Genomic DNA, 20,790 nt, shown 5'->3' with positions numbered 1-20,790 from the left:
TTACACAAATAGGCACAGATGTCCAAGGAAAACTCACACATAGCCTATTGGAACAGCATTCATTGGGAGAAACCCATAGAGACCAGAATCATACCAGGTGCACTGGGTGCCCAGGTTCATTCATTCTGGTTCAGTGCACAGAGGTCTATCAGGGCACTGAGAGGGATTATGACCAAGGGGCTTTGTGGCTTTTAAACTGCTTTAAGTATAGGAGCAACAGCGATGCACTGTTGTGATCAGAGTGGGATGCAGAAGTAGCATAATATGATTACACATTACATCTACATGCTACAGTGGAAAGAAATTGTAAGAGACTACCATGAACAATTATATGCTACAAGTAGAACCTGTTTTGACAGCATAGTTTTTTAGGGGAAGCAGCCCTTCTGTGGCATATTCAGCGTCCGGGATCCAAATCTTGCAGCTGTATGATGTGGCATGTTAGTAGCAGGAATCTTCCTCTTTCGTGGTTGGGGAAATACCAGCCCCTCCCTAGGCGTGATGGGAGGGAGTGCCAGTCCAGATTTTGTGGTTGAACCAGAATTGATTGCCATAACGTTGGGCTGATTTCAGTTGTCATGGAGCTTCATAGGAACTCAGCTCCTTTTTTGGGGGGCCAGCAGGTCAGTTTTGGATGAAATGACCCTTACTCCTCACTTGTTAATTCTCAGAATTTCTCTGGCAATTCTTTCTTATTTTCTATGTATATTAACATAGATGGCATTTTGAAAAACTTGTAATTTTTCACTATAAACTTCCCTCTTGGTACTGCCTTTATTGCATGTTTTTGTTTGTCCCATGGTATTTTCTAATTTTCCTTTTTTAACCGCTTTAAGTACTTCTTTGACCCATTGGTTGTTCAAAAGTGTGTTTACTTTCTACATATTTGTGAATGTTCCAGTTTTTCCTTTTGTTATTGATTTCTGGTTTCATTCCATTGTGGTTAGAAGAGATACTTGATGTGATTTAAATCTTCCTCGATTTGTTAAGACTTGTTTTGTGACCTAACATGTAATCTATGGAGAATATTCTCTGTGTACTTGGGAAGAATGTGTATCCTGCTGCTATGGGGTGGAATGTTCTGTGTATGTCTGTTAAGTCCATTTGGTATATAATGTTATTCCAGTCCACTGATTTTCTATCTGGATATTGTATCCATTACTGAAAACAGGGTCTTGAAGTGTTTTACTATTATCGTATCACTGTCTGTTTTCCCTTCAGATATGTCAGGGTTTGCTTTATATATATAGGTCTTTGAAAATTGTTTTGACTATTCTAAGTCCTTTGCATTTCTATATAAATTTTAGGATCAGCTTTGAATTTCTACAACGGAAGCCTGCCAGCATTTCGATAGGGATTACACTGAATAGAATAATAGATCTACTTTGAATAAATCAGTTTGGGAGAATTGCCATCTTGCTATTGATTCTTCCAGTCCATGAACAGAGACAGTTTCTGTATTTCAATTTCTCAGCAATGTTTTATAGTTTTCAGTGTAAAAGTCTTGCATTCTCTTATTAAATGTATTAATGAGTATTCTTTCTGATGTTATTCTGAATGGAATTATTTTATTAATTTCATTTGGATTATTGTTGCCAGTGTATAGAAATACAGTTGATTTTTGCAGGTTGACCTTGTATCCTGTAGCCTTGCTATGGTCATTTATTAGTTCTGTGTGTGTGTGTGTGTATTATTATTCCCTGGGCTTTTCTATTTTCAGGATCATGTCATCTGTGAACAAAGACAGTTTTACTTCTTCCTTTTCAAACCAATGTTTTTAATTTCTTTTTTTGCCTAACTTTACTTTCTTAACTATCACTAAAATGTTGAGTAGAAGTGGTGAAAGCAAGACCTCCTTGCCTTGTCCCTGATCATAAGGGGAAAGCATTAAGCATGATTTGTGTTTTTTGAAAGTCCCTTTTATTAGGTTGAAGACATTTCCTTTAGTCTCTAGTTTTTTGAGAATGTTTATCATGAATGGGTGTTAGATTTTTCTCAGTTGCTTTTCTGCATCTATTAAGATATTGTTATTTCTGTCCTTTATTCTATTAATTTGGCATATGACATGCATCAGTTTTCTCGTGTTAAACTGGTTTTGTATTCCTGGGATAAATGCTACCTGGTGATTGTGAATTGTGAATATTGATAACTTTTTTATATATTGCTGGATGCAGCTTGCTAATTTTTGTTAAGGAGTTTGGTGTCTATTTCAGAGATATTGGACTGTAGTTTTCTTGCAAAAATTTGTCAGGCTTTGTTATGGGCTTTATTGGCATCACAGCATTAGTTGGGAAGTAGTGTACCCTCCTCATTTATTTCCTGGAAGAGTTTCTAAGGGATTGCTATTATTTCTTTAAATATTTGATCAAATTAACCAATTAAGTCATTGGGACCTGTGTGTTTCTTTGAGGGAAGATTTTAAATAACCCATAAGCCTGTTTAGAGTGTGTATTTCTTCATAAGCCAGTTTTGGTAGTTTGGTATTTCTAGGGACAAATCCCTAGAAATGACTTAAAGTTGTTCATAATATTCCCTTATAATTATTTAAATTTCTTTGGGGTCAGTAGTGGTGTTCTTTTCTTCATTCCTGATTTTGATAATTTCCATCCCCCCACCTTTTCTTCATTAGTTTAGCCAAAGATTTGTCAATTTTTGTTGATCTTTCAAAGAACTAGCTTTGGGTTTCATTGATTTTTTTTTTTTTCCCCTGCCTTCTCCTTTACTCTTCTCTTTCTAATTTCTCTAATTTCTTAATTGTAGAAGCCTAGATTATCGATTTGGGACTTTTCTTTTTTGGTATCTGTGTTTAAAATTATGTGTTTCCTTCCTACCTTTCTTTAGATATATCTCGTATCTTTGTTTTCATTCAGCCTAGAATATTTTCCCATTTTCCTTTTGATTTCTTCTTGATACATGGGTTTCTTAGAAAATGTTTAATTTCCAAGTATTTGGGGATTTTAAATTTTATTTTCTGTTGTTTTATAATTTAATTCAGTTGTGGTTAGGAAACATGCTTTGATTTCTGTTCTTTTAAATGTATTGACATTTGTTTCATGACCGGTACTTAATATATCCTTAAGAACTGTCCAGATGCACTTGAAAAGAATGTATCTTAGTTGTTGGGTTGAATGTTCTGGGTTAAATTGGGTGATTACATTGTTCAAGTCTTCTGTGTCCTTGATGATTTTTTGTCTAGTTCTAAGGATTATTGGGTAGGTATGGACATTTCCAACTATAATGGTTACGTGATCTATTTCTCCTTTCATTTTGTCAGGTTTTGCTTTGTGTTTTTTGAGGCTTTGTTATTAAATGTGTATGTGTTTATCATTGTTATATCAACCTGATGTATTAATTTCTTTCTCATTATGAAATGTCTCTTTTTGTCTCTTTATAATATTTTTGTCTTAAATTCTATTTGTCTGGTATTAATATAGCCAGTACTGGTCTCTAATGGTTACTGTTTGCGTGGCCTATCTTTTCCCATCTTTTTACTTCTACTCTGTGTCTTTGAATCTAATGTCTGCTCTTGCAGATAGCATATAGTTGGAGCTTGCTTTTTTATTCTGTCTGGCAATCTCTATTTTTTGGTTAGGGTAATTAGACCTTTTATATTTAATATAATTATTGATATAGTTGGATTTACTTTTGCCATTGTGCTATTTGTTCTGTATGTCTCCTGCTTTTTTTGTTGTTTGTTTTTCTTGTCCTCTTTGACTGCCTTGTTTTTTCTTAAATAAATATTTTCAATGTATCACATTAATTTTTCTGTCAATATTTTCACTTTTTTTGTTTTTTCTTAGTTGTAACTCTAGGGATTAGCATATACATTTTACTTTACCATAGTCTAACCTCAGATTATTACTTAATTTAATTTTCGTAAAATATAGAAATCTGTTCTTCAATATATTTTCATTCTCTCTGAGCTTCTATTTACTATAATTGTCATGTATGTGATGTATAAGTATTATAAATTCAACAACATACAGTCAGTCCTCAAACAACATGGGGGTTAGGGGTGACAACAACCTCCCAGGTAGTCTGCATGTAATTTTTGACTCCTCCATAATGTAACCACTAATAGTCTACTGTTGACCAGAAGCCTTACTGATACTGTAAACAACATGTATTTTATGTTATATGTATTATATGCTGTGTTCTTACAATAGAGTAGGCTAGAGAAAAGAAACTGTTATTAAGTAAATTATAAGGAAGAGAAAATATCTTTGCAGTTCTCTGTTATAAAAAGTCTGCATATAAATTGACCCATGTGGTCCAAACCTCTTGTTCAAGGGTCAACTGTAAAGTTATAATTATTGCTTTGTAACATTTTGTGTCCTTTAAAGTAATTGAGAGAAATGAAAAAATGAAAAAAAATTTATCATTTTTGATAAATTACCCTTTTATGTCAGCTCATATATTTATCATTTCTAGTGCTCTTTATTTCTTCCTGATGATTCACATCACTGTTTACTGTAAATCCTTAAGTCTAAAGACTCCCTTAGAATTTTTTGTAAATCTGGCAGTAGTGCATTCTCTGGTCACTGCTTATCTGGTAATGTCTTCTTTTTTTTTTTTTAAGACTACGTTCTTTTCTTTATTTTATTTTATTATTATTATTTTTTTATAAACATAAAATGTATTATTAGCTCCAGGGGTACAGGTCTGTGAATCGCCAGGTTTACACACTTCACAGCACTCACCATATCACATACTCTCCCCAATGTTCATATCTGGTAATGTCTTTTTTAGCCTTCATTTTTGGAGGATAGTTTTGCTAGATATAGAATTCTTATCTTTTTTTTTTTTTAAAGATTTATTTATTTATCTGACAGACAGAGATCACAAGTAGGCAGAGAGGCAGGCAGAGAGAGAGAGAGGGAGAAGCAGGCTCCCCGCTGAGCAGAGAGCCCGATGTGGGGCTCCATCCCAGGACCCTGAGACCATGACCCGAGCTGAAAGCAGAGGATCTAAACCACTGAGCCACCCAGGCGCCCTGAATTCTTGTCTTTCTATTTCAGCTTTTTGACTATGGCATTGTGCTGCCCTGCGTCTTCCATTATTCGGGTGGAAAGGTAGCCACCTGATTGTATTGATGCTCCCCTGTAAAACAAGATGAGTAGTTTTTATCTTGCTGCTGTCAAAATCTTCTCTTTGTCTTATGCTTTTAGCAAATTGACTATGGTGTCTCTCTGTGTGAATCTTTTTGTCTTTATCCTGCATGGGATTTTTTGAGCTACTCAAGTGCGTGGATTAATGCTTTCATCAAATTTGGACAATTTTCTTTTCATTATTTCTTCATATATTCCTTTTGTCTCTTTGTTTCTCTCTTTTCCTTCTGGGACTCTTATTATGCAGTTGTTCATACCCTTGGTCATATTCCCTAGAACTCCAAGGCTCTGTTTTTTTTTTTTTCTTTTTTCTTTGTTTTCTCAGCTGGATTATCTCACTTTACCTTCCTTCAGGTTTATGGGTTTCTTTCTACTGCCAGTGAAGATCAGCTGCTGAATTGTCGATTTAAATTTTCTTTTTAATTCATTTTTGCACTTTACAAATCCAGAATTTCTATTTGGTTTCTTTAAAAACAACAACACAATAAGTAAACCCAAACTCCTTTTTTCTTTATTGGTATTCTCTTTTTGGTGAGATATCATTGTCATGTCTTAAGTTCTCTTTTATTCTTTAGATATGGTTTCCTTTATTTCTTTGAACATGTTTATATTCATTACAAAGTCTTTGCCTGGTAAATCCAATACCAAATCTAATACCTGGGCTTCCCCAAGAATAATTGCTATGGACTGCACACTTTATTATTTCTTTACATGTGTCATAATTTTTTGTCAAAAACTGGGTATTTTAAGTGGTGTGGTAACTCCAGTAATCACATTTCCCTCTTCCCCGTCCTCAGAGGTTGTTATTGTTGCTGCTTGTTGATTGTCGTCTGTTTAGTGACTTTCCCAGATGTATTCTGCAGTCTTACTCTTTGTCAGGCAGTCACTGAAGTCTCTGCTTAATTAGCTAAGTCATCAGCTTGATGATTTGACAGATTTTCTTAAGTGATTTAAGCCAGTAGGTCTCCAACTCTTTTTCTAATGGGCACTTTGTTTGTTGGGACATGCCTTCTGTGGTCTGGCAGTTTACAACCCTGCCTTAGCCTTCACTTCCTACATTCACAGAACCTCAAAGTCAGGCATGGCTGAGAGCCTTCTTAGTGCTTGTCTTGTCTTTTCTGGGTATTTACATGCCTTTCTACGTGTGCATGGCCTTCTGGATCCCCAGGAATATGCCAGAAATTGCCAAAGTCTCTTATAGCAATCTTATTTCTCAGATTTTCCTTTTAAGTTTTTTGGCCAACCTCTTGTTTACCCCAGATGGAATCACTGGCTTGGTAACTGCAGTGTTAAACAGTTGCCACTGATTTTTTGGGACAAACTTGCTGAGGCTAGGGCTTTCCTCACCAATTGGGCTCTGAGTCAGATGAAATAAAGAGTAGCTCCATGAATGGGGCTTTTCTAGGGAGCCCAGTCAGGTCAAATAGTGAAAGTTCCCTGGGAACAGAGCTTTTGAGAGAGCTCCAAACCCACCTGCCTCCTCCAATGGCTGCTAGGCTGCTGGCTTTCAGAGCTACTGCAATTCTGAGGCTGCTGATTTCCAAGGCTACCATGAAACTGGGAAGAGAGAATAGAAAATAGAGCAAGTGAAAACACCAGAAAGCTTGTTTGCTGTTGTTATGAAGATTCAGCTCTTTTTCTTGAGTAAATGTTTCTGGGATTGTTGCAAGCCTTTGGCTAATTTCTAGAGTGATGAGAAAGTTAATTTTGAAAATTTATGCCTGTGTTCTCATTGCTTTTATGGAGGAATGGATTTTCAGGGGTCCTTCATCCATAATTCCAAAAGTGCTTCTCAGTCTGCCTGTGTTTTTAACTGCTATACATATTATACCTATTCTTTTTGATACCTAATGATGCCCTATTCATATTTATTGTCAGCCATGAAAGTCCACTCTTTGATTTCATTGAGAGCTGCTTGCGAAATAAACATGAAATGGTTATTTATGAAGCTGCGTCAGCAATCATCCATCTTCCTAACTGTACTGCAAGGGAGTTGGCACCTGCCGTTTCAGGTTAGTTGTGTGTTTGATAGCTGGATTTTGTTTTTATTCATATGTTTTTGTTTGAAGTTCCATAGTTCTGCAGGGTCGGTAGTAAGAATGATTTTGAACCCCAGCTCTATTATATATACCTTTGTGTTCTGATATGTAGATGATTTATTTTTGTTGTTCTTTACTTAATTACCTTTTTTTCAGAACTTACCATTTCCCTATATAAAACATTAAAAATTTTGCGCTTGGAAGACAAGTAACTTTGATGCATTCAGTTCTCTTTAATGTTTGAAAAGCCCATTTGCTCTTTTTTTTTTTTTTTAAAGATTTTATTTATTTAACAGAGAGAGACACAGTGAGAGAGGGAGCACAAGCAGGGGAAGTGGGAGAGGGAGAAGCAGGCCTCCTGCCAAGCAGAGAGCCCGATGCAGGGCTCAATCCCAGGACCCTGGGACCATGACCCGAGCTGAAGGCAGATGCTCAATGACTGAGCCACCCAGGCGCCCCCCCTCATTTGCTCTTACAACTATAAATATTGCTACCACAAATTCAGATATTAATGGGTATATTAATTCTTACAGAAAAATAAACCTTGTTTCCTATATTTAAATTTTGTATTACAGTTTTACAAAAAGTGCTTTTGTTATTTTTGACGATTCATGTGAAGTTTTAATGCTGTGATCTAATCTCTTTATACATATTTTGAATATAATACTTCATGTACTGTATTTTCAGATACATGCAGTATGATGAAATGGGCTATATTAACAATGATCTTTTTTCTTCCTAGTTCTTCAACTTTTCTGTAGCTCTCCTAAGCCAGCTTTGAGATATGCAGCTGTGAGGACCCTGAACAAGGTAGGTGTCCCTTTGCCAACTATTGACTTATATCAGTGTTTGCTTGAGAATCATTACATGTGAAGCATTTGGCTTCCTCCCCAAGGTTAGTAGATAGGATTTTTGGGTTTCACTTCTGTAGCACCTTCCTTGTGTTTGTGGCCGGAGATGTGGCCATTTTTTCTATTCAACTAAAGATTATAATTCATTTCTGACTTTGAGCACTTTATAGCTGAGAACCACATTGTCCAGTATGATGGCCATTAGCCATGAGTGGCCATTTCCATTTAAATTAAGTAAAATTAAATAAAACTAAAAATTCAGCTCCTCCTCAGTCACTCTTACACCACTTCATCTGCTCAGCTGTCATGTGGTTAGTGACTCTTAATATTGGACAGAGCAAAAATATAGAACATTTCTATCGCTGTAGAAAGTTCTTTTGGACAATGCTGGTGCAATACAATGTGAGTCACATGTGTAATTTTAAATTTTATAGTAACTATGTTAAAAATTTTTCAGGCGAAATTAATTTGAATTATTTACCCTTATATCTACAAAATGTCTTATCAACATGAAATTGGTATAAAATTATTAAAGATCTATTTTACCTTGTATTTTTTCACACTAAGTCTTTGACACCCAGTGCTTATTTTATGTTTAGAGCATATCTTAATTTGGACTAGCCACATTTCAAGTGCTTAATAGTCACATTTGGTTATTCGCTACCGTATTGGACACCATAGGTTTAGAGGATACAACTCAGGAACATAGAATAAATTAAATAACCATAAACATTTGAAATGAAAGTTTGGGGTTTTTTTAAAAGATTTTATTTATTAGAGAGCACAGGTGAGAGATCACAAACAGTGGGGGAGGGGGGGAGAAGCAGACTCCCCACGAAGCAGGGAGCCTGACATGGGATTTGATCCCAGGATCCCTGGATCATGACCTGAGTTGAAGGCAGACACTTAACCAACTGAGCCACCATCAGGGCACTCTTGAAATAAAAGTTTAATGTAGTAGAAGACTTGTCATAAGGCAGTGTGTGATCTATTATAAATTAATTGTATGAACAATTGGAGGTAAGAGAAGCCATGGATAAACCTTTACAGGACAGCCAAGGAAGAACCCTTTATAGAATAATAACATGAATTGTATTTTTAAGAAGTGATATAAGGCCACGTTCCTTTATCTATAATCTTGGGGCCAGATGTGTCTCAGAATTCAGTATTCTATGAATTTTAGGAAGGCAAAATGGTGCTCTTATATTATATACTAACCCCATTGAGCCTATAGCAGTACCCTACCATTAAAAACATTAATATTTTCTTATTTTTTTTTTAAAGATTTTATTTATTTGACAGAGAGAAATCATAAGTAGGCAGAGTGGCAGGCATTGGCAGGGGAAGCAGGCTCCCCACTGAGCAGAGAGCCCGATGCGGGGCTCCATCCCAGGACCCTGGGATCATGACTGAGCCGAAGGCAGAGGCAAACCCACTGAGCCACCCAGGTGCCCCTCTTTTTTAAAGATTTGGTAGTATTTCTGTACTGTACATAGGACTCTCCTCACTATGTAGAATAAATTCATATTTAACTCATTTTACATTAGTTTGGGTCACATTTTCCTGTTAAATGAATTTTGATGCTAATACTTCGCTGAGTTTTCAGGTTTTTAAAATTGTGGGTAAAGGATTTTATACCAATATTGAGATGGAGAGGTGAACATTTTGACAAAAACAAGGAAGCAGGAGAATGACATACATGTTTCAGTGAGTGTGAGCAGTCCAGTTTGGCTGGAGTTTGCTCAAATACAGAAATGTTTTCAAAGTGATAAGATATTAATAGTCTTTGAGCCGCGTTTACCACGGTAAGTCCTGTTCTCCGAGATCCTTACATCTAGGGGAATAGATAACCATGGACACATGTACTATAAAGAGAAATGGGCCAACTGTAGCACAGCACAGACTGTGATATTGTTATAAAGATTATAGAAACCTAGGAGAAAGTGCTGTTAAACTGTGACTCTGGCAGTTAATCCTTTATCAGATGATGTATCATACCTTATTAGTTGGAAATACTCTTCTTAAAACAATTACTTTTGACCTATTTTGTCCCATTTAGATTTTTAAAAGCTGCTTACGTTAATTAAAATTTCTGTTTTCCTCTTCCTTTGTTTTTGAATGTTCTTGTCTTCTTCAGTAGCAGTTTGCTTATTACTTTATTTTTCTTGCCCTTCCACAAGGTGGCAATGAAGCACCCCTCTGCTGTTACTGCCTGCAATCTGGACTTAGAAAACTTGATCACAGACTCAAACAGAAGTATTGCTACTCTGGCCATCACTACCCTCCTCAAAACAGGGAGTGAGAGCAGTGTGGACAGGCTCATGAAGCAGATATCTTCTTTTGTGTCTGAAATCTCAGATGAGTTCAAGGTAAAAGTTTAAATATGATCATGTTTCTCCCAGTCTCTGGCTTGCCTTTTTCTTAACAGTATCTTTGGATGAGCAAAAGTGTTAAATTGTTATGAGGTCTAATTTATTAATTTCTTTCACTGTTATATTGCCTTTGTCTGCCTCCAGGCCTTAAAGATATTTTCTTATGTTTTCTAAATGTTTTATGGGTTCAGCTTTTACATTTTGGTCTGTGATCCAATTTGAATTAGATATTTATGTATTGTGTGTGATAAGTTCAAGGTTTTTTTCCCCACACTAATATCTAGTCATTCCAGCATAATGTATTGAAAACATCTTCTTTTCCCCTCATTGGAGTGCTTTGGCATCTTTGTCTGAAAAGCAGATAACTGTATAATAGTAGGTGTATTCTTGTTTCCTTACCATATTCTGTTGATCTGTTTGTCAATCCTATGCCAGTAGCATACTGTATTGATTAATGTAGCTTTATGGAACCTTTTAAATGTAAAGCAGTGTGGTCTTCCAACTTTGTCCTTTTTTTACTATTTTAGGTCCTTATATTTCCATATAAAATTTAGGATCAGCTTATAATTTCCATAAAATAAAGTCGGCTAGAATTATGATTGGAGTTATGTCCAATCTATAAATAAATCTGGGGGGAACGGACATCATTGCAATATTCTTCCAGTTCATGAATATGGTATACCTCTCCCTTTATTTAGGTCTTCTTTAATTTCTCTTGAGCAATGCTTTATAGCATTTACTCTATTGATCTTGCACATCTTTTCTTAAATTTATATCTAAATATTTTGTGCCTTTATAGCCTATTGAAATTTCTATTTTATTGTTTGCTAATGGTATATGAAAATACTTTTTTTTTTTTTTTTGCTTTCTCATAACTTGGTATCCTTGCTAAATACCCCTATTGGTTCCAGTAGTTGTTACACATTTGTTAAGATTGTCTATATAAATAATCATGTTATCTATGAATAGAGACAGTTTTGCTTCTTCCTTTCCAATCTAAATGTTCCCTTTCTTTTCTTTTCTTCTTCTTTTTTTTTTCTTATTAAAATAACTAGGACTTCTACTATAGTGTTGAATAGAACTGGTGAGAATGTGTCAGAGATGATCAAAAGAATAATAAAATAAATTTCAGTTAAAAAAGTAAAGTAGAAAAATTTTGTTATTTCTCTTTTTTTTCTCAATCAAGTATAACTGGCTCTATTTATTCTTTTCTACTATATATCTAGATTATTTCCTTTTTTTTTTTCAAGAGTATACAGGAGCAGTGGGGTTGGGGGAAAGAATTTTAAGCAGGCTATACACTCAGTGCAGAGCCTGATGCAGGGCTCGATCTCAGGACCCTGAGATCATGACCCGAGCCAAAGTAAAGAGTCCGATGTTTTAACTGACTGAGTCACCCAGGTACTCTTATATCTAGACTTTTAAAAAACAAACTTAGCCTATATATTCAAGTAGACATTTTGAATCTTGGGGATCCTTAGGAGTTTATGAAGGTCATTGTGTGGTATAGCTTACTGAATGAATCTTCTATGCTTAGGTATTTATAGAGTTTTCAGTATTTTGCAATTACAAATAATGCTGCAACAGATAATCTGGTGCATATGTTTTCTTAAAATGTTGAAGGTATAACTCAGGGTCAGTTTCTAGAAGTTCATATGCTAGGTTGAAGGGTAAATCAATATGTAGTCTGTTTGTAGAGAATGCTAAATTCCACCAGCACATATAAGAGTGCCAGTTTCCCCGTGGTCTCACCAGTAGAGTGTATTGTGTGTTCAAGTTTTGCCAGCCTGACGGGTGAGAAAGTGATCTTAGTGTAGTTTTAATGAATTTTTCCTCCTATGAGGGAAGTTAAACATCTTTTTACATTTTTAAAGATCATCTAATATTTCTTTTCAAATATCATTTTTTCATCTCTTTTCTCCATTTCCTATAGGAATTTTGGTCTTTTGTTTCCTCAGTTATTTCAAGTTTCTTGTATGTTAGGGATATTTGTTCTTTATATATGAAATATGTTATGATATTTTCTCCCAGTTTGTCCTTTGTCTTTTGACTTTTCTTATGATGTCTTCTGTTGTGCAAAAGTTTGTTCTTTTTATGTAGTAAGATTTGTCAATCTTGTTGCATTTGACGTTTGGGTAATAGAAAGCTTTCCATTCAAGGGCGCCTGAGTGGCTCAGTTGGCTAAACGTCCAGCTCTTGATTTGTGCTCAGGTCATGATCTTAGATCTTAGATCTTAGATCAAGCCCCATACAGAGCTCCATGCTGGGGGTTTTCTCTCTCCCTCTGCCCTTCCCCTGACTCCAAAAAAAAAAAAAAAAAAAAAAAAAACCAGAAAGAAAGCTTTCCCTTCAGATTTTAGAATATGATTGAGTGAATAGGGATTCACCTATGATTTCTTCCAGTGGGTGCCTAGTTCCATGTTTTCATTTAGATCTCTAATACATTGGATTTTATTATCATATATGAGAAATGGAGCTTATCTTACCATTTTCTTATCATTTTCAGTGATTATCCAGCCCCCCCCCCAATTTATTTAAGACTGTCTTTGCACCAGTGATTTGAGATACCACCTTTATTATCTGCTCAAGTTCCATATATATGTGGGTCTGTTCTGGGCTTCCTATTCTGTTCTGTTGTTCATTTACTCATATATCAGTATCACACACTATTTTAAATATACACATTTTGTAGGACATATTAATATCTCTCAGCCGCCTCGCATGACTGTTTTTATTATTTCCAGGACTATTCTTCCATGTTTGCTTTTCCTTCATAAATTTTCGTATCAACTTGTCTAGCTTCATGAAAGATCTCATCATTGGCATTCTTACTGGGATCGCATCAAGATAGCTTGATGATGTTGGAGAGATCCTGTCCAAGAATAAGGGATATCTTTTAATTTGTTCAAATCTACGGTTTTGCCTTTCAAGAATATTTTATAATATTTTTGTTAGTTTTGAATGCTGTCAAAATGCTTTTCTTATTTTCTCTTGTTTGTTGCTGTTAGAAACCATTGTATCCATTTTATCTTCTAACTAGTTACGCGTGTATATGTTCCCTTTGTATAGTGCAAGTTCTCTTCCAGCCTTAGAAGATACAGTGTCTCCCTCTAAAAGTAAAGGGCAGGTTTCCACACAGCCCTAGAAGATACAGCTAGTGCTCTCCCTAGAGCAAAAAGCAAGCATGCTCACTGTCCAGGATAATAAAGACGTTTCTCTTCAGCACAAAGGTCCCGCAGGCTTACTACCCTCTTGAAAATATTTGAGTTCCACGCCTCAGGATTTTTCTGTAATGAGAGCTACTGTGGCCCTTTTGACATTGTCCTCTGAGGAAACTGGCCCCCAAATGCTGATGCTCTAGCTATGCTGTTGCTGTATTTAATTGTCCTCCTGATCCAGGAGTCTTGTTTTCTCTACCACAATCCATGAAATTTGTGACAGACTAACTTGTTAGCTTGGAAGTAGGGGGAAATCTCATACCCTTCTCACTTCTTGACAGTGGTCTTCAAAATTGTGGTAAAATTTTTCTAGAAAGCATTTTGTGAAGTGGTTCCCAGGTAATTTTCTATTTGTTCTATGGAAATTGGCCTATTTATGCTTTTTTAAAAAATCTGTTTATTTTAGAGAAGAGAGCAGGAGCGCAAGTGTGCAGAGGGAAGGGACAGAGGGAGAGGGAGCGAGAGAGAATCTCAAGTAGACTCCCGAGCTGACACCAAGCCCGATGCTGGACTTGATCTCATGACTGAGGTTATGGCCTGAGCCCAAACCAAGAGTCAGATGCTTAACCAACTGATCCACCCAGATGCCCCTCTTTTGCTTTTTATCTTTACTCTTCACTTTAAAAATTTCATGTGATTATTGGCTTAGAGCAAAGGAATGGGGTCTCTTGAATGAACTTCATTTTTACATTGTTTTTTATTTTCCTGGGAGGTCTCCTTGCCTGTCTTTCATGAAGAACCACTCCAGAAAAGTGTTGCGCCACCTTAGCTTGCAATAAATAAGAGGGAAAGTATGCCTCATAGCTCAAGGTGTGAAGATGAACGTCCTTTCTGTGTTTGTTTCTCCACAGGTGGTGGTTGTGCAGGCAATTAGTGCTCTCTGTCAGAAATACCCTCGAAAGCACAGTGTCATGATGACTTTCCTCTCCAACATGCTCCGAGATGATGTAGGTAGACATGTTTTCATCACAGGAAGTTGCTCTCTTAAATTTTTATGATTCCCATGAAATATCAGACAGTATTTAAAACAGCTCTGTCACCTTGGCATGCCTCCAGAATGGCATGCGTAATTCTGCTTGCTGTTTTATCATTACTAAACATGCTGTTGTTTTAGTTTTCTCACTTGGAGAGAGGAAAAAAAAAACACTTTTGTTTCTTTCAGAAGGGAAAGGAAATGAAATTTGACTATTAGAAGCTTGAGCCTGGGAGTAGAAGCATTTCTCCAAAAAGCATCCTCAGAATGAATGGCGGTTTTCTCTTTTTGCCAGGGAGGCTTTGAATATAAGCGGGCCATTGTGGACTGCATAATCAGCATTGTGGAGGAGAACCCCGAGGGTAAAGAAGCAGGTCTAGCCCACCTTTGTGAATTCATTGAGGACTGTGAACACACTGTTCTGGCTACTAAGATTCTACACTTGCTGGGCAAAGAGGGCCCCAGAACGCCTGTCCCCTCCAAGTATATCCGCTTTATTTTTAATAGGGTCGTACTGGAGAATGAGGCTGTCAGAGCTGGTGAGTCACTGGAACCCTGATACCGATGTACCTGCTCATCTGTGGAAATGCTTGTTAACTCAGGGGGGTGGTGAGGACATTGGAAAATGAAGTTGCGACGTCTGTTCGATGGTAGGATCTTGGAGCACGCTTAGGCCAGGCACACTGCTCTTCGTCCGCACTCCGGTTTCCACCTCGATTTCTGCCTTACCTTAGAGACAGACGACCCTTGACTTTTAGTACGATGGGAACACAGTGATGGCAGCATGTTTTGTTTTGTTTTGTTTTCAGAGTTAGAGTTACTCACACCGTCGATATGAACATTTATGAATTGTGTGTGTGTGTGTATTTAAGTGACTTTTTACACAGGTGGTAGAAAATTATTTTGCTCCTCCTTCCTCCCCTTAGCCTACGAACAGGCAAAAATCTCTCTTGTTAAAAATACAAACACCTCTGATGCGTTGTTTCTTACTAGCTCACTGACTAGACCTCCCCTGTCAGGCAAACTCGAAGCAGCAGTTATTAGCTGCCTCCATGAATTTATTCTCCATTTTTTCTTCAACTCACTATAATCTAGCTCTCTCCCTTAAAAGCCCTCTGAAGCTACTATTTTAGAAAACTTACTTAGAAGCTAGTTGGGAAAGCAAGTCAGTCACTGACGTTCTTACCTTTGTTCATTTCTCACTCAGCCTGACGGACTCTTGACTAAACACACCTTGAACGCTCTTCCCCTGTGGTGTCCACAGTAGCCCGCCCCTTCCATCTCTCCCTGTCTGATTTATAGGGCCCCTCTTTCATTCCATAAATACTTCGTTTTCCCCGGGGGCCTGTCATACAACACATGCTGTCTTCCTGGGTTGCGTCTTCAGCCCCCCACCGGGGCGTGGGGACACCGCCGTCCCGCGTCTCTTTCCTGAACCCGCATGTCCATGGTCTCCGGCACTTCGGGTTCAACCCAAAGGCAAATCCTCACCTTTACCATCCACTCCGCAGTGAAGACGGAAGCCCCTGCTGCTGTTTCAGAGCCCCCTCTGCCCGCTGACAGGATTCTCTCCGTCCCGCTGTGGGCTCCCCTCCGCTTCGGAGAATTCTGAGGCGCACGCTTGCCCGGTCTGCTTCGCCAGCGCAGAGCCTCTGCCTCAGCCTCGCTCGGCTGTGTCCGTTCCAGGGTTGGACGTTGGACCCCTCTCTCTGCCCCTCATGCTCCTCTCCTGCCCCTCTCCTGCCTTGGCCCCCTGGCGAGCACTGCTTGGCCTCCCAGTGTTAGCGCAGCCAGCACGGCTCAGCCCCTTGTCTTCCTTCTCCAAGCAGTTCCGAGTCCCTTTCTCTGTTCTCACACGGCATCCTGGGGGTCGCTTTCCCGGGGCTTCCTCTGCTCCCCTGTCCTTATCTCTTCCCTCACTTGTCTTCCCCCCTGGAGTACAACTCCCAGAGCTCAGGAGCCACGGCTTTTCTCTTTCCACCTCCAGCACCTAGCTCAGTTCCTGACACAAGTTAGGTGGGCCATAAATCTTGACTAAACGAAGTGAATTTGACAATAGAGTTTCTTATTATGCTTGGGGCTGGCTGTTTGAGTTAGAGCTGAATTACCTCCCTGTGGAATACGAGGGGTTGTGGTCAGAGTGGAGGAGAGCTCCTGTAAGAAATATATATGATTCTTTTTCCTCAGTGCTTGGAGAATTTTCCTACTCATAGCTCTCTTGGGCCTGCAGATTTCTAGTTATGCTTATTACATGGAGCAAAGAAATAAAATCAAGAAACACACACTCATTTTTTTGGAATGACTATTGCTTAACTTTTGAAAAACCAATACAGCACTTATGTTGTTTTATTTTATGCTTCATTATAGCTGCTGTGAGTGCTTTGGCTAAATTTGGGGCTCAAAATGAGAATCTTCTCCCAAGTATCCTAGTACTCTTACAAAGGTAAGTAAGACAATGTCTTTTTTTTTTTGAAAAACACCATATGGCTGAATAGTGACTTCCTCATATCAAGTGCTTTGTGAGGCCTGAGAGTAGAATTGATGGAATAAGTCAAGGGCAAACGGCATTTCCGTTACCTTTTCTAGTAATCTTGTGTGTGCTGTGTACGCCGTAATTTTGACTTTGAATTTCTGTTGTGTGAGTTTGAGGAAGTAATCTGAATGCATGTGCCTCAATTTGCATAATAGGGGCCAACTTCAAAGTGATGCACTGTGGAGAGTTGAAAAATCAGCTTTTCATGGTTTCCATGACTCCCTATTTGATGAGGAAAAGACCTGCTTTCACAAATATACTGTGATTACATCTTATAATCGAAGCAGAAAAATTACAAGCCAGAGGCTGGCTGGTTTCACTAAAACAAATTGCCATTTGAGTAGTAACACTGCCTGGATTCTGAATGCTTGTTAGGATCCTTGGAAAGCAGAATATTCCTGTCTCGTAATTATAAAGAAGTCGAAGTCTGCCAGGGTCGTGTGGTTGCATATTCGAGAATAGAGGCCAAACTGCTAGTTCACGTTGTCGTAGCCTTCCTGATTATTCTAACGCTTACTTGCGTAGTGCTTCTGGTTCGTAATGACCCTATTTCTTTACCAATCTCGAACAGTCTCCGAAATTCATGGGGATTCTAAGATCCACCGTTGGCCATCGTGGACCTTTTTTATAAGGGGCGTAGCAGAGGGCCTCAAGGGTGCCATTCCAGGCTGGTGGTAAAGAAAGCGATTACAAGTTGCTAGGGTACTGTGACATGCCCCTTCTGTGTCCCCCGGACAGGTGTATGATGGACACGGACGATGAGGTTCGGGACAGGGCTACTTTCTACCTGAATGTGCTGCAGCAGAGGCAGATGGCGCTGAATGCTACGTACATTTTCAACGGTCAGTGAGAGCCAGGAATGGAGACAAACACACTTTTATGCCCCAGATGGGGTCTTGGAAGCGTTATTTGCATACGAGCTGACTTCGTTAGGCAAAATGCTTGATTTTTTTTGTCTCTGAATGCACTTCCATTTTTAGGGGAACCTCAAGTATATAAGGGCCCAAAGAACATGGCTTGTTCCCTATTCTCTTTAAGCTCCCTCTTGGTTGGGTTTGCCTTTTTTTCTTATGTTAGGATTATTCCCACATGGCTAAGTTGCTTTCTTTTCCGGAAGGTACTTCTAATCTATTGGAAATTTTTATGCTCTGCTCCCATGCTCCCTTGGGCAAAATTATAAGGCAGTTTTATAAAATAGCTTCATTTTGAATGACTTCAGCTGTAAAGTCTGTGGTCTTACTCTTCTCTCTCGTCAGAAAGCTTAGGTTAATATTACAAATCTGGGCCTGTCCGGATCCTGGGATTGTGATAATGCCGAGATTTCTGTTTCGTAGGCCTCACGGTCTCAGTGCCAGGGCTAGAGAAGGCCCTTCACCGGTACACACTGGAGCCTTCAGAGAAACCCTTTGACATGAAGTCTATTCCTCTTGCCGTGGCCCCTGTCTTTGAGCAGAAAGCAGGTAATGGGAACACTTAACTGTTAGTTTTTCTGTGTGTAAGTAGTTTCATACCCGTTGAATACACTGTTAACATATTTTCTCAAATACTTCTTTTGTTTAATTGTCACTTCTAAATCTTATGGCACTAAGATGGGCGTATTTTCTTAATTAGGGATTTATATAGTCTTTCCTGGGGCACCTGTGTGCCTCAGTCAGTTGAGCATATGACTCTTGGTTTTGGCTCAGGTCACGATCTCACGATCATGAGATCAAGCCCCACATTGGCTCTGCACTTGGGGTGGGGGGAGGGGAGTCTGCTTGAAAGATTCCCTCTGCCCCTCCCTGCACTTGCATGTATGTGTGCACTCACACTCTCTCAAATAAATAAATCTTAAGAAAAAAAATTAAAAGTTTCCCTTGGTTTTCACATAGACTAGGAAGCCTGACCCAGACTGAGTGTTTTCTTCTTTTAATGCTGACTGTTAACAGCATTTGAAGTTAGTGGGTCACTGTGAGTCTCAGAACAGTGATTGTGCTGTTACCTCCTAGTTTTATTTTTTTCTGAAATTGGTAAAGTCTTAGTTAATTTTGCTATTGGAGATTTGTTGTGAAAGAATATATAGGACAGGATCCTGAAAAGTATTCCCAAAGAATATCTAACTTTAAAACTCTAACACCACCACCACCACCACCAACAACAACAACAACAAGAAAAAAAAAAAAAAAAAAAAGGAAGGAAGGAAAGTGTTTAGTGGCTCAAACTGAGGATGAAAGATATTATGCTAACCTTCAAAACTTTCAGTATTTGTTGATATTATACCAGTAATTTTTCCTGTTTGAATCATGAGATTTGTTTTATAAATCGTTCCTCCTTTTAAGAATAATTTTTCCCCCCATCCTGGTTCATTTAAAGCAAATTCTGTATTTTGGGGCCCACTTTATTTCACAAAATACATTCACTAAATACACTTTAAGTTGAACTTCTTCCTAAAAAAGGTGACAAAGAGTCTACCAGTATGATATAGGAATAGCTCTTTATGTATCTGCTAGAAGTTTCTGCCTGCTTTTCTTTCTGTCTTCAGTTTTAGCGTGATAGTGGGAGGGACACTCACTTGATTGCTCATATCTGTCTTTGTAGAAATTACACTGGTGGCCACTAAGCCAGAGAAGTTGGCTCCTTCCAGGCAAGACATTTTCCAAGGTATGTTGATTTGATGTGTAGAAGTAATAGTCTTGCATCCCAGGCACTGTAAATATAATGAAGTCTCCACTACTTTTATTCAAAGTGATTAATTGTTAATGCAGGAAATCTTTATATGACTGAGTATCTATTGTTCCAAGTGACAGTTGCTGGGGCTACCTGGAGCCCACGGTAATTCCCACCTGCTAACTTACTAACTGGGAATATTGTCCTTACTCTGTATCTTGGTTAACAGGGAACTCAAAATCTACAAAATTAGGAATTTAATTTCTTTTTTTTCCCCTTGTACTAATTCAGTATATAAACTCTCTTAGAAGATTATTTCACAAAGCTTGGGGACATAGTGGAGCCTTCCACTGTGACTAAAACAGTGGAAACTTAAAACATTTTAGGCACCCAGAGTAATGTCTTTTCCTCTCTCGTGTTGCTTTCTTCCTTCTCATCTTTTTTCTCAAAAGAACAATTGGCTGCCATTCCCGAGTTTATGGATCTGGGACCCTTGTTCAAGTCTTCTGAGCCCATTCAACTTACGGAAGCAGAGACGGAATATTTTGTTCGTTGTATCAAGCACATGTTTACCAACCACATCGTGTTCCAGGTGAGGAAGGTGCCACCACCGGCTCCCATAGCATCTCCAGGAGCTCAGAGACCAGTGTTGATTCCCTTTCAGTTTATGATTCTAGCTGCTTTCTACTGAGAAGAGGAACTTGGCCTCATTTCTGGGGTGTTCCCTAACTCCATAGCTATAGAAATGCCTTCATATGATGGTTAAAATGTTAAAGGACATAAAAGTGAAATGTGTGAATAAGTCAGAAAACATCATGTACAACCTATTCAAAAACAATCATCATTTAACATCAGGGCAACTTAAGTGGGTTCTTCCAAGAACTTGGGGTTTGGTTTGATTCTTAGCTACCAGACTTCTACCATCTTGTTTGGTAGAACTCAATCTCAGGAAAGAGAAGGAACTGATAAATAAAAGAAACAAAAGGAACTCAAGGCAGCCCCTATTGCCTCAAGAAAAATCTTAGGAGGAGATGTGCAGGATAGTTGAGG

General features: G+C 38.2%; 1 protein-coding gene across 1 annotated transcript in view; it reads left to right on the top strand.

Moving 5' to 3' along the window:
- Positions 1-20,790, top strand: part of COPG2 (COPI coat complex subunit gamma 2) — a 117,002-nt gene that overhangs the window by 50,971 nt on the left and 45,241 nt on the right. Inside the window, exons 10-19 of the mRNA XM_044246575.1 lie at positions 6,987-7,120; positions 7,890-7,957; positions 10,179-10,367; positions 14,440-14,535; positions 14,857-15,100; positions 16,929-17,004; positions 17,833-17,936; positions 18,429-18,554; positions 19,672-19,734; positions 20,193-20,332. Of these exons, the coding sequence (XP_044102510.1) occupies positions 6,987-7,120; positions 7,890-7,957; positions 10,179-10,367; positions 14,440-14,535; positions 14,857-15,100; positions 16,929-17,004; positions 17,833-17,936; positions 18,429-18,554; positions 19,672-19,734; positions 20,193-20,332 (1,240 nt within the window). The remainder of the gene's footprint in view (positions 1-6,986; positions 7,121-7,889; positions 7,958-10,178; positions 10,368-14,439; positions 14,536-14,856; positions 15,101-16,928; positions 17,005-17,832; positions 17,937-18,428; positions 18,555-19,671; positions 19,735-20,192; positions 20,333-20,790) is intronic.

The sequence above is a fragment of the Neovison vison genome, chromosome 4 (genome assembly GCF_020171115.1).
Source record: "Neovison vison isolate M4711 chromosome 4, ASM_NN_V1, whole genome shotgun sequence".
Classification (NCBI taxonomy): Eukaryota; Metazoa; Chordata; class Mammalia; order Carnivora; family Mustelidae; genus Neogale; species Neogale vison.
This window is presented reverse-complemented; position numbering and strand designations above follow the sequence as displayed.